The sequence below is a fragment of the Hippopotamus amphibius genome, chromosome 7, assembly GCF_030028045.1.
Source record: "Hippopotamus amphibius kiboko isolate mHipAmp2 chromosome 7, mHipAmp2.hap2, whole genome shotgun sequence".
In the NCBI taxonomy this organism is placed as follows: domain Eukaryota; kingdom Metazoa; phylum Chordata; class Mammalia; order Artiodactyla; family Hippopotamidae; genus Hippopotamus; species Hippopotamus amphibius.
In genome coordinates, this window is record NC_080192.1 from 58,977,001 (window position 1) to 58,989,581 (window position 12,581).

Here is a 12,581-nt window from a genome sequence, read left to right on the forward strand (position 1 = left end):
CCCTGAAAAAACAAACTGTGAAGCAGACCTCTTCAGTCTAATAGACATTGATTTCAAAAGGGAGATAATGAAAATACTGAAGGAATTAAGGAAGGCTATCAACTGAAATGCAGATTACTGTAAAAAAGGAACTAGAAACTAGAAAAACAGGCCAAGAAAAATGAGAAAACTCACTTGCCAAAATAAAAGCTGAGCTAAAGGCAATAAACACGAGACTGAATAATGTGGAATGAATAAGTGTTCTGGAAGACAGAATAATGGAAATCATGCAAACAGAGGAGCAGACAGAAAGCCAAATGAAAAAAGTGAAAGCAACACAAGGGAGCTATGGGATAATACAAAGCATGCCAATCTATGCATAATAGGAATTCCAGAGGGGAAGAAAGACAAAAGGGGGTTGAAAATGTATTTGAAGAAATTATGGCTGAAAACCTACCAAATGTAAAGAAGAAAATAGATATCTAGGTACAGGAAGCACAGAAGGTCCCAAGCAAGATGAACCCAAGCAGACCTACCCCAAGACATATTATGATTAAAATGGCAAAAGTTAAAGAAAGGATTCTAAAGGCAGCAAGAGAATAAGAGTTAATTACAAGGGAACCCGCATAAGGCTATTACCTGATTTCTCTATAAAAAATGTTGCAGGTCAGAAGGGAGTGGCAAGATATATTCAAAGTCCTGAAAGGAAAAAATCTTCAACTTAGGATACTCTACCCAGGAAATTATCATTTAGAATAGAAGGAAAGAGATAGAATTTCTCAGAAGAGCAAAAAGTAAAAGAACAGCAGCAATACTAAACCTATACTAAAAGAAATAATAAAAGGCCTTCTTTAAATAGAAAAGAAGCAATAACCCATAGAAAAGAGAAAATGAAAAATGGAAAGTAAATCACTGAAATAATTCAGTACACAGATTAAATTAAAAACAAAAACATTTTTGTGAAAGTGATGATAAAAGGATAAACATGAAGATGTAAAAGAGGGCATCAAAATCATAAAATGTTGGGTAGGAGAGAAAAAAAAGTAGATCTTTAAATTTTAGAATGTGTTTGAGCCTCTATGACTAATAGTCTAAAGCAAGTAGATATAGTAATGGGTGAACATACTTGTGGTATGGGTGACCACAAATCAAAAACATACAACAGATTCACAAAAACCAAAAGGAAGAGAACAAGCACAATACAAAAGAAAATCATCAAACCGCAAAAGGAAAAACAAAAAGAAAGGAACAAAGAAGAAATACAAAATCAACTGGAAAACAAGGTTAAAAATGGCAATAAGTACATATCTATCAATGATTACCTTAAATGTCAATGGACTAAATGCTGCAATCAAAAGACTGATGGGGATATGTGTATAAAAACAGATGATTGAACTTGGTGTACCCCCCCAAAAATAATAAATAAATAAATAAAATTAAAAAAAAAAAAAAAAAAAGAAGACACTGAGTGGCAGACTGGATAAAAAAAACAAGAGCCTACAGGACTTCCTAGGTGGCGCAGTGGTTAAGAATCCTCCCGCCAATGCAGGGGACACAGTTTAATCCCTGCTCCAGGAAGATCCCACGTGCCATGGAGCAACTAAGCCCGTGTGCCACAATTACTGAGCCTGTGCTCTAGAGCCCATGAGCCACAACTATTGAGCCTGTGTCCTGCAACTACTGAAGCCTGCATGCATAGAGCCTGTGCTCCACAACAAGAAAAGCCACTACAACGAGGAGCCTGTGCACCACAATAGTGACCCCCGCTCACTGCAACTTGAGGAAGCCCACGTGCAGCAACGAAGACCCAACACAGCCAATAAATAAATAAATACATATGTTTAAAAAGAAAAAACAAAAAGCAAAAACAAGAGCCTACAATTGCTGCCTACAAGAGACCCACTTTAGGGTGAAGGACACATATCCTGAAAGCGAGGGGATGGAAAAAGACAATTTGTGCAAACGGAAGTGACAAGAAAGCAGGGGTAGCAATACTCATATCAGGCAAAATGAACTTTAAAACAAAGGGCATAAAGAAAAATAAAGAAGGACACTATATAATGATGAAAGTGTTAATACAAGAAGAGAATATTACATTCATCAACATATATGCACCCAATACAGGAGCACCCAAATACATAAAACAAATACTAACAGACATAAAGGGAGAAATGGACAGGAATACAACAACAGTAGGAGACTTTAACATGCTACTCATATCAATGGACAGATCTTCTAGACAGAAAATCAATAAGGCAACAGAGCCTCAATGATACACTAGAACATTTAGACTTAATTTTCAGGACATTATATCCAAAAAGCCAATACACATCCTTTTCACATGCACATGGAACATTCTCTAAGGGCTGACCACATATTGGTACACAAAACAAGCCTAAACAAATTTAAGAGTATAGAAATTTTTTCAAGCAGCTTTTCTGACCACAACAGCATGAAACTGAAATGAACCACAGAAAAAAAAAAATGAGAAAAAAAAAAAAAAAAGATCACATGGAGACTAAACAACATGCTACTAAAAAATTCCCAATGGGTTAATGATGAAGTCAAAGAGGAAATTAAAAAATATCTTGAGACAGATGATGATGAAAATACATTCATACAAAAATCTATGGGATGCAGCAAAAGCAGTTCTTACAGGGCAGTTCATAGTGATACATGCCTCTCTCAAAAAATAAGAAAAATCTCAAATAAAAAACTTAACACCTAAAAGAATCAGAAAAAGAACAAAACCCAAAGTCAGCAAAAGGGAGGAAATAATAATGATCAGAGGGGAAATAAATAAAATAGGGATTAAAAAAACAATAGAAAGAAATCAATAAAAACAAGAACTGGTTCTTTGAAAGAATAAACAAGATTAACAAATCTCTAGCCAGGCTCGCCAAGAAGAAAAGAGAGAGGAATCAAATAAACAAAATGAGAAATGAAAGAGGATAAACCACAATTGATACTGCAGAAATACAAAAAAACATAAGCAAACACTATGAACAATTATACGCCAACAAACTGAACAACCTAGAAGAAATGGAAAGTTTCTAGAAACATCCCACCAAAACTGAATCAAGAAGAAATAGATAGTTTAGACAGACCAATCATTAGAAGTGAAACAGAATCTGTAATAAAAAAAACTCCCTACAAACAAAAGTCCCGGGCCTGATGGCTTCCCAGGTGAATCCTACCAAGCATACAAAAAAGAACAGATACTGATCCTTCTCAAACTCTCTGAAAAGACTGAAGAGGCGGGAACACTCCCAAAGACATTCTATGAAGCCACCACCACCCTGATACCAAAACCAGACAAAGACACTATAAAAAAAGAAAATTACAGGGCAGTATCTTTGAGGAATACACATGCAAAAATTCTCAATAAAATACTAGCAAACCGAATTCAACAACATATAAAGAGATCATACACCATGACCAAGGTGGATTTATCCCAGGGTCACAAGGATGGTTCAACATAATGCAAATTAATCAATTTGATAAATCACATTGACACAGAAAAGACAAAAACTACATGATCATCTCAATAGACGCAGAAAAAGCCTTTGACAAAATTAAACATTCATTCATGATAAAAAAACTCTTACCACACTGAGTATGGGAGAACATATTTCAACATAAAAACAGCTATTTATGACAAACCTACAGCCAATATAATACTCAACGGTGAAAAACTGAAAGCCTTCCTGCTAAAATCTAGATCAAGACAAGGATACCCACTCTCACCTGTTCTATTCAATATAGTACTGGAAGTCCTAGCCACAGAAATCAGACAAGAAACAAAAATAAAAGGTATCTAAATTGGAAGGGAAGAGGTAAAAACTGTCATTATATGAAGATGACATGATATATAGAAAATCTTAATGACCCACAGAAAAACTATCAGAACTGGTAAACGAATTCACAAGGTAGCCAGGCTACAAGATGAACACACAGAAATTGGCTGCATTTCTTTACACTAACAATGAAATACCAGAAAGGGAAAAAAAAATAAACAATCCCTTTTAAAATCACATCAAAAACAAAAACAAAAACTTAGGAATAAACCTCACCAAGGAGGTGAAAACACATATGCTGAAAACTATAAAACATTAATAAAGAAAGTTGAAGATGATTTAAAGAAATGGAAGATATCCCATGCTCTTGGATTGGAAGAATTAACATTGTTAAAATGGCCAAGCTACCAAAAGCAATCTACAGATTTAATGTGAGCCCTATCAAATAACCCATGCCATTTTTCACAGAACTAGAACAAATAATCCTAAAATTTATATGGAACCATAAAAGACCCAGAATTGCCAAAGCAATCCTGAGGAAAAAGAACAAAACTGGAAGCATAACCCTCCCAAACTTCAGAAAATCCTACAAAGCTTCAGTAATCAAAACAGCATGGTACTGGCACAAAACACACATATAGATCAATGGAAAAGGATAGAGAGCCCAGAAATAAACCCACACACCTACAGTCAATTAATCTTCAATAAAGGAGGTAAGAATATACAATGGAGGAAAGACAGTCTCTTCAGCAAGTGGTGTTGGGAAAGTTGGACAGCCATGTGTCAATCAATGAAGTCAGAACATATCTTTACTCCATACACAAAAAATAAACTCAAAATGGCTTAAGAGACTTAAATATAAGACACGATACCATAAAACTCTTACAAGAGACCATAGGCAAAACATTCTCTGACATAAATCGTACCGATGTTTTCTTAGGTCAGTCTCCCAAGGCAACAGAAACAGGAGCAAAAACAAACAAGTGGGACCTAATGAAACTTATAAGCTTTTGCATAGCAAAGGAAACCATAAACAAAAAGAAAAGACAACCTATGGACTGGAAGAAAATATTTGCAAATGATGCCATCAACAAGGGCTTAATTTATAAAACCTACAAACAGCTCATACAGCTCAGTAACAACAACAAAAAATCCCAATCGAAAAATGGGCAGAAGGCCTAAATAGACATTTCTCTAAAAAGACACACAGATGGCCAACAGGCACATGAAAAGATGCTCAACACTGTTAATTATTAGAAAAATGCAAATCAAAATTACAATGAGGTATCACCTCGCACCAGTCAGAATGGGCATCATTAAAAAGTATACAAATAACAAATGCTGGAGAGGGTGTGGAGAAAAGGGAACCCTCCCACAGTGTTGCTGGTAATGTAAATTGGAGCAGCCACTGTGGAAACAGTATGGAGGTTCCTCAAAAAACTAAAAATAGAGTTGCCATGTGATCTTGCAATCCCACTCCTGGGCATATATCTGGAGATAACTATAATTCCTGAAAAGATGCATGTGCCCCAATGTTCACTGAAACACTATTCACAATAGCCAAGACATGGAAACAACCTGAATGTCTATCAACAGATGAATGGATAAAGATGATGTGGTACGTACATACCATGGAATATTACTCAGCCATAAAAAAGAATGAAATAATGCCATTTGCAGGAACATGGATGTACCTGGAGATTATCATTCTAAGTGAAGTAAGTCAGAGAAACACAAACATCATATGATATCACTTACATGTGGAGTCTAAAATATGACACAAATGAACTTATCTACAAAACAGAAACACACTCACAGACACAGAGAACAGACTTGTGGTTACCAAGGGGGAGGCGAGTAGGGGAGGAATGAATTGGGAATTTGGGATTAGCAGATGGAAAACTATTACATACAGAATGGATAATCAACAAGGTCCTACTCTACAGACCAGGGAACAATATTCAATATCTTGTGATAAATCATAAAGAAAAAGAATGTGTGTATATATATATATAACTGAATCACTTTTCTGTACAGTGGAAATTAACACAATATTGTAAATAAACTGTACTTCAATAAAATAAATTAAAAACAACAACAAACCAAATACCTGTTTTTCATGATAGAAGTTGCCACCTAACTCCAGTCTCGGTGAAAGGAAAGCAAATGCAAGTCTGCTGGTGGGTTTCTAGGTAAAGCTTTTAATTTTGATTAAGCCACCATTATTTGGGTTTTCTGTTACTTGCAGAGGAATGCATTCCTAGATAATACATGTTGTAACAGTGTATTTCACATTAATGTCCTCTGCCTCATCATATCTCATCACCACCATGCTTAGAATGTTGAAAAGGCTCTGAAGAATCTGTTTTAGGAAAGGATATGTGAAGAAGTGGGCCAGATAATTAGTCAACTCATTGGCTTAACTATAGTTTTTATACTTTCCATGAGTTTCCATCATTTCTCATATCAATTTTTACCAAGTCTCACATCTAGTTCAAATCATACCTACAAATTCCCAAATTAACAAGACTATTTCAAACTTCATGTCTTTACTCCTGATATCCTCTTTTGCCTCAAATCCTTTACATCATAAACATCTTGCAAAGACTCATTCAAATGTGACAATTTTTTTTACAGCTGTTTCCAAATCTTCGAATCCACCCTCTCACCAATAAAACAGACCACTCCCTTGTTCCTTTGTGCCATCTCAAAACTCTGTACAGAATTCTGTCACAGAACTTCTAAGATTTTACTATAATTATTTTGTTTAGCTGTCTCTCCCCTGCAAAGATTGTGCATTCTTTTGTCTACCACTGTTAAGTGGCTATAGCAGCTATACAGTGATCCCAATTAGATATGCCCAGGTCCTACAGTCCAAAGCCTGTGAATGAATATTACCTTATATAACAAGAGACATGATCAAGTTCAGTTTCTGGAGAACAGGAGCTTGTTATGGATTAACCACATGAGTCCTAACTAGAATTACACACAGCCTTGTAAGAGAGAGGAAGAGAGTTTGGGATGCAAGGAGAGCAGGTGAGGATGGAGTGGAGAGAGACAGCTATGAGCCAAGGAGTGCCAACAGCCATCAGCAGCTGCAACAGTCATGGAACACGTTATCCTCTAGAGCTTCTCAGAGGAGTGTAGCTAAACCAACACCTTGATTTTGGACTTCTGGCTTCCAAAAATGTGAGAAAATAGAATTCAGTTGTTTCAAGCCATTCAGTTTGTAGTAATTTGTTACAAAAGTCACAGGAAGTGAATTCAGTGGCACACAGTAAATCTTTAATAAAGAAATTAGTAAACGCACCCATATTAGCAATAAAAACACAAATCAAACTTCAAATTCCATTTTCACCAAGTGAACTTACACCTAAAGCTGGCAAGATTATGGTAAAACATTCCCATAATAACAGTGGCCTTATAAATTTATCTAAATATTCTCTAGAAGGCAACAGAGAAAAATGTAGTAAGTGCCATAAAAATGTTCATCTTCTTTATTAGTAATACCACTCTTGGCCATTATCTTAAGAGAATAGTTCAAAAAACACATCTGACAAAAGAAAGAAGAAAAAAAAAAACAGAAGAAAAAAAACCAAGCAAATATTTACCAGTACTTACTAATAATAGCAAAAAAAATTCAGATTGCAGGTAACTAAAGAAAAGAATGGCTCAGAGACTTCTAAATTACAACTGAAGGCTTACTTTTACTTAGCTTTTTAGTTTTAATAACATGAAGATAGTACAATACTTTCTTGCTCAAAAGAGCAAAAAATCTTTCAAAGAACTCCTATAAAAAAGATATCTTTAAATAAACCTTGCATTTGTTATGCAATTTATAAGCACATAATTTTAAGCCTTATAGCTACTTAGGTAGGTAACATTATCATTCCCACTTTATTATTCCCACTTTATAGATGAGAAAACTGAGATTTAGAAAAATGAAATGATGTTCTCAGTCATACAAATATTTACTAAGCTCTCACAATATTAGGCACTGTGGGATATAACACTGAAAAAAACAGTTAATAATTCTTGACTTCATGGAGAGCGTACTTCAGTGGCAGAGCCAGAACCCAAATCTAGTACTTTAGACTCCAAGTATAATACTTTTTTTTGTTAGTTTTGTTTTAACTCTCACTATTTATTTGTTTGAACTTCACATTTAGGCATCTATCATATAATTGTAAAATTAAACATAAAAAAGACACGGTTCCCTCAAGAGGCTGACAGTATGTGGAAATTATTTATCATCTAGTGGGAAAAGAACATAATGTACATGGTGTAGTGGTCTGAATGATGTCCTAACCCCTGGAACCTCTGAAAATGACCTTATTTGGAAAAAGGGTCTTTATGGTTGTAATTAAATGAAGAATCTCAAGATGAGATCATCTTGAATTATCTAAGTAGGCCCTAAATCCAATGACAAGTATCCTTATAAGAGACACACGAAGTAGAGGCACAGAGAAGACCATGTGAAGAAGGAGGCAGAGACAGAATTTACAGTCACAAAGCAAGGAAAACCTGGAGCTAACAGACCTTAGAAGAAGCAAGAAAGAATTCTCCACTGGGAGAGCCAATGCAAGCCCTAACAAAACACCAATAAAATTTTTGATGGAACTAGACTAAAAAATCCTGACATTTATATGGAATCACAAAAGACCCTGAAATAGCCAAAGTAATCTTGAGAAAGAACAAAGCTAGAGATATCAAGCACCCTGATTTCAAACTACACTACAAAGCTATAGTAATCAAAACAATGTTACTGGAACAAAAACAGACACATAGATCAATGGAACAGAATAAATCCATGCTTACATAGCCAATTAATCTAAAACAAAGGAGGCAAGAATATACAATGGGGAAAAGACAGCCCCTTCAATAAATGGTGCTGGGAAAACTGGACATGTAAAAGAATGAAACTGGACCATTTTCTTACACCCTATACAAAAATCATTTTTGAAACCATAAAACTTCTAGAAGAAAATATAGGTAGACATCAGTCTCAGCAATATTTTTTTGGATATGTCTTCTCAGGCAAGGGCAATAAAAGCAAAGATAAATAAATGGGACTAAAAACTAACAACCTTTTGCACAGTAAAGGAAACCATCAGTAAAACAAAAAGGCAATAAATCTCCTCTGGGAGGAGATATTTGCAAATGATGTATCTGATAAAGTTAATATCCAAATTATATAAAGAACTCATACATCTCAATATTAAAAAAACAATCTGACCAAAAAAATATACATCTGAAAATGAGGATCTGAAAAAACATTTCTTCAAAGAAGATTTACAAATGGCCAACAGACACATGAAAAGATGCTCAACATCAATAATCATCAAGGGAAATGCAAATCAACACCAAAATAAGACACTTCACACCTACCAGAATGGTTATTATCAAAAAGAAAACAGATAACAAGGGTTGGCAAGGATGTGGAGAATAGGGAACCCCTGTGCGTTGTTGCTGGGAATGTAAATTGGTGCAGCCACCACAGAAAACAGCATGGAGACTCCTCAAAATATTATAAATAGAACTACCATATAATTCAGCAATTCCACTCTGGGTAATTACCTGAAGAAAACGAAAATGCTAATTTGAAAAGTTATATGCAACCCTATGCTTATCGCAGCATTATTCACAATTGCCAAGATATAGAAGCAACTTAAGTGTCCACTGATACACAGATAACAAATATGTGGTAATACACACAATGCAATATTACCCAGCCATAAAAAAGAACGAAATCATGCCGACTGCAACAACATGGATGGACACAGAGGGTATTATGCTAAGTGTAACAAGACAGAGAAAGACATTCTCTTTGATCTCACTTATATGTGGAATCTAAAAAAACAAAACAAAACAGAAACAGACAACTTATGGATACAAAGAGCAAACTGGTGACTGCCCAAGGGGAGAGGGATGGGGGTGGGTGAAATAAATGAAGGGGATTAAGAGGTACAAACTTCCAGTTATAAAATAAATGTCACAAGGATGTAATATACAGCATAAGGAACACAGTCAATTGCACTGTAATTATTTTGTATGGTGAAAGATAGCTACTAGACTTACCATGGTGATTTATTTCATAATGTATGTAAAAGTCAGTCACTATCTTGTACACCTGAAACTAACACAATACTGTCTGTCAACTCTACTTCAATTAAAAAAAGAAAAAAAAAAAAAAAAAGAAAAAGGGAAAAAAAAGAAAAAAAAACAAGAATTCTTCCCTAGGGCTTTCAAAAGGAGCACAGCCCTGCCAACACCTTGAATTGAGACATCTAGCCTCAACAACTGTGAGAGTATAAATGTCTGCTGTTTTAGCCATCGAGTTTGTGGTAATTTGATATAGTCACCCCAGGAAACTAATACATATGGTATAAAAAATAATTACCTCTGTGATTTTAACTGCTTTCCTCATCTGCTGCTGTTCCCAAATATCTTGATATTTTTCATCTTCTTGACTATCTTCACTTGTTTCTTCATTTCTGGTTGCTAGAAAAAAAAAGTTCATGTATAAATATTCCATATTTTTCCATTCTAATAGCAGCAGCAATTAGTAATTGGGGAGCTTATAAATGGCTTGGCAGCTCTTTACATGGTTAACCTTTTCTTCACAATATGTAATTCACCCTCTCTTTATAAACAAAGAAATTCAGATGTCAGGATGTTATATAACATAGTCCTATATCTAAGGACTGTGTTGAACCCAGGACTTGAATCTAGCAATTTGACTTCAGAATCTGCACTTTTCACCAAACTGTCTCACTCAAAACATGATGGTCTCACATATGAAAAAGCTTGGAAAAAAATGAAATATCTGGTTTTAACAGATATTAATTCTACCTGAGAATCTAAATATGCAAAAATAATTTCTGGGTTAATAGGAACCAAAAGTCTCACTCTTAAATAGTATTATTTGAAGTGACAAAAACTTGGTAAAACATTGTTTATAAATGAGAAATGTGAAAACAGTTCTTTGAGACCTAAGGATTATTGGTTGGGGAAAACTTTTTACTAGAGCAGGGAAGATTTTAATATATGACACCTAAAATCGCTACAGATGCTTTCATGTTAAAAAAAAAAAATCTTATAAAGGTGACAATAAAAGTTTTCAATATCAAAGACACTACAAAATTTTAACCTATCAAGAAAGATCAAGTGGAGATTAGACAACAGTAAACATTATTGCACATACACTCTGATAATAACATTTTGATACACTCTGATAATAACATTTTGATACAGATATGTATTTTAGAAGCCATGATGTCAATGAATAAATCGGTATTAAAAAAACGACTTAAACACCCTTTAAAATAGGAGACACTACATTATGTTTTCATGGATATTTTAATCATAATATTCTAATGAAAAATTCCTTAATGTTTGTATATTATAAGTAAGTTAAGTATGTACTTCTTCCTTCAGCCATTCTTTGTCTCAGTGTTTGAGGCTTCAGGGTAAATTGTATTGTATCTTCATGATCATCAGGTTCACTCTCAGGACCTTCACTGCTGTTCTTCATATCAGAGATGGTGAAGGCATGTTTCACATCCAAAGAAATATAGTCCTCCTGGGCCCGGGCTAATCTGCGTTTTCTGTAGGCTGTCTGAATAAAGGCTGCATCAGGGATATTTACTGAAAGAAACAAAGAAGAGGACGCTGCAAACAAAATACCAATAGAAAGAAATATTCCTCATATTTAAAGGAAAAAGCACCATTTTTCCAATTTTTTCACTATTTTGATACAAATAAATGACTCAAAATCTGTATCAATAATGGGAGACAATTATTTTTACAGAGATTAAATATAAATGAAAGAAATGAGGCAGATCTAGGGAGTTCCCTGGTTGCCCAGTGGTTAGGATTCGGCACGTTCACTGTGGAGGCCTGGGTTCGACACCTGGCTAGGGGACCATCCCGCATGCCACACAGTGCAGCCAAAATACAATAAACAAACTAATTAATTTAAAAAAAAAGAAATGAAGCAAATCTAGAAGTATCAGAAAATATTCTGAAGCAACTCCAATGTATCTTCTCTCTCACTTACTCATCAGGTGCTATTGCTAACTCTTTGTTGAGGGCTAGCTGCAACTCCCTTCTAGAGGCTCTGAGATGATCAGGGTAGGGACGTGGAGAGGGCTGAGCACGAGTTTCTCATGGAGCATGGAGGGTAGGATGAGGCGGGGTAAGGCAGTCTGACTTATAAGAGGGACATTCTACTATGACCTGCCCCTTGCCTTTGAGAAACACACTAAAACCCAGCACACACTCCAATCAGCCGCAAGGGCCTGTGCCGATTCTCACAGGAATAAACATAAGTTAAGAAGTCTAAAAAAAATAATCAGGTTATTTACCAGGTTTAAAATATTTAAAGGACAACATCTTTTAATAGAGCTTGTTTTATTTTTTTTCTTTATTCAGTACAAATTTCATTAATATGAACTCTTCTAACTCAAAACAAGCTTCTTCACGCATGATCTAAGCCGAAATTTATCTTTACACTCTGGAAACAAATGGTTTCTTAAGCAAAACACTAAGATAAACAAAATAGCAAGAGAAATCATCATTTCAAGCACTTCAAAATATGAATTAGGGATACCAAGCCACTGAGTAAAATTTTCTAACCTTTCCTACAAACTGGTTCAAATTCTTTGAGAAATAAATAGAAAGGATGCCATATGCCTGGAGATACATAAATACTCTAATTTTTGAAACTGATAAGGAGAGATAGATTTCAGAAATTATAGATCAATATACTTGATACCAGAACTAAGGAAAATAAGAAGTGCTTGA

The 12,581-nt window shown here is 34.9% G+C and overlaps 1 protein-coding gene across 9 annotated transcripts in view; it reads right to left on the minus strand.

The window, feature by feature from the left end:
• GCFC2 (GC-rich sequence DNA-binding factor 2) overlaps positions 1 to 12,581 on the minus strand; it is a 74,732-nt gene that overhangs the window by 48,205 nt on the left and 13,946 nt on the right. For all 9 annotated transcript variants that reach the window (XR_009054842.1, XR_009054843.1, XR_009054845.1 and 6 more), the window contains exons 3-4: positions 11,202 to 11,423; positions 10,177 to 10,277 (exon numbers count right to left, since the gene is read on the minus strand). Coding sequence is in view for 5 of the 9 variants with exons in the window: in XM_057743307.1 (XP_057599290.1) it covers positions 10,177 to 10,277; positions 11,202 to 11,423 (323 nt within the window). In the remaining 4 variants the exon portion in view is untranslated. The remainder of the gene's footprint in view (positions 1 to 10,176; positions 10,278 to 11,201; positions 11,424 to 12,581) is intronic.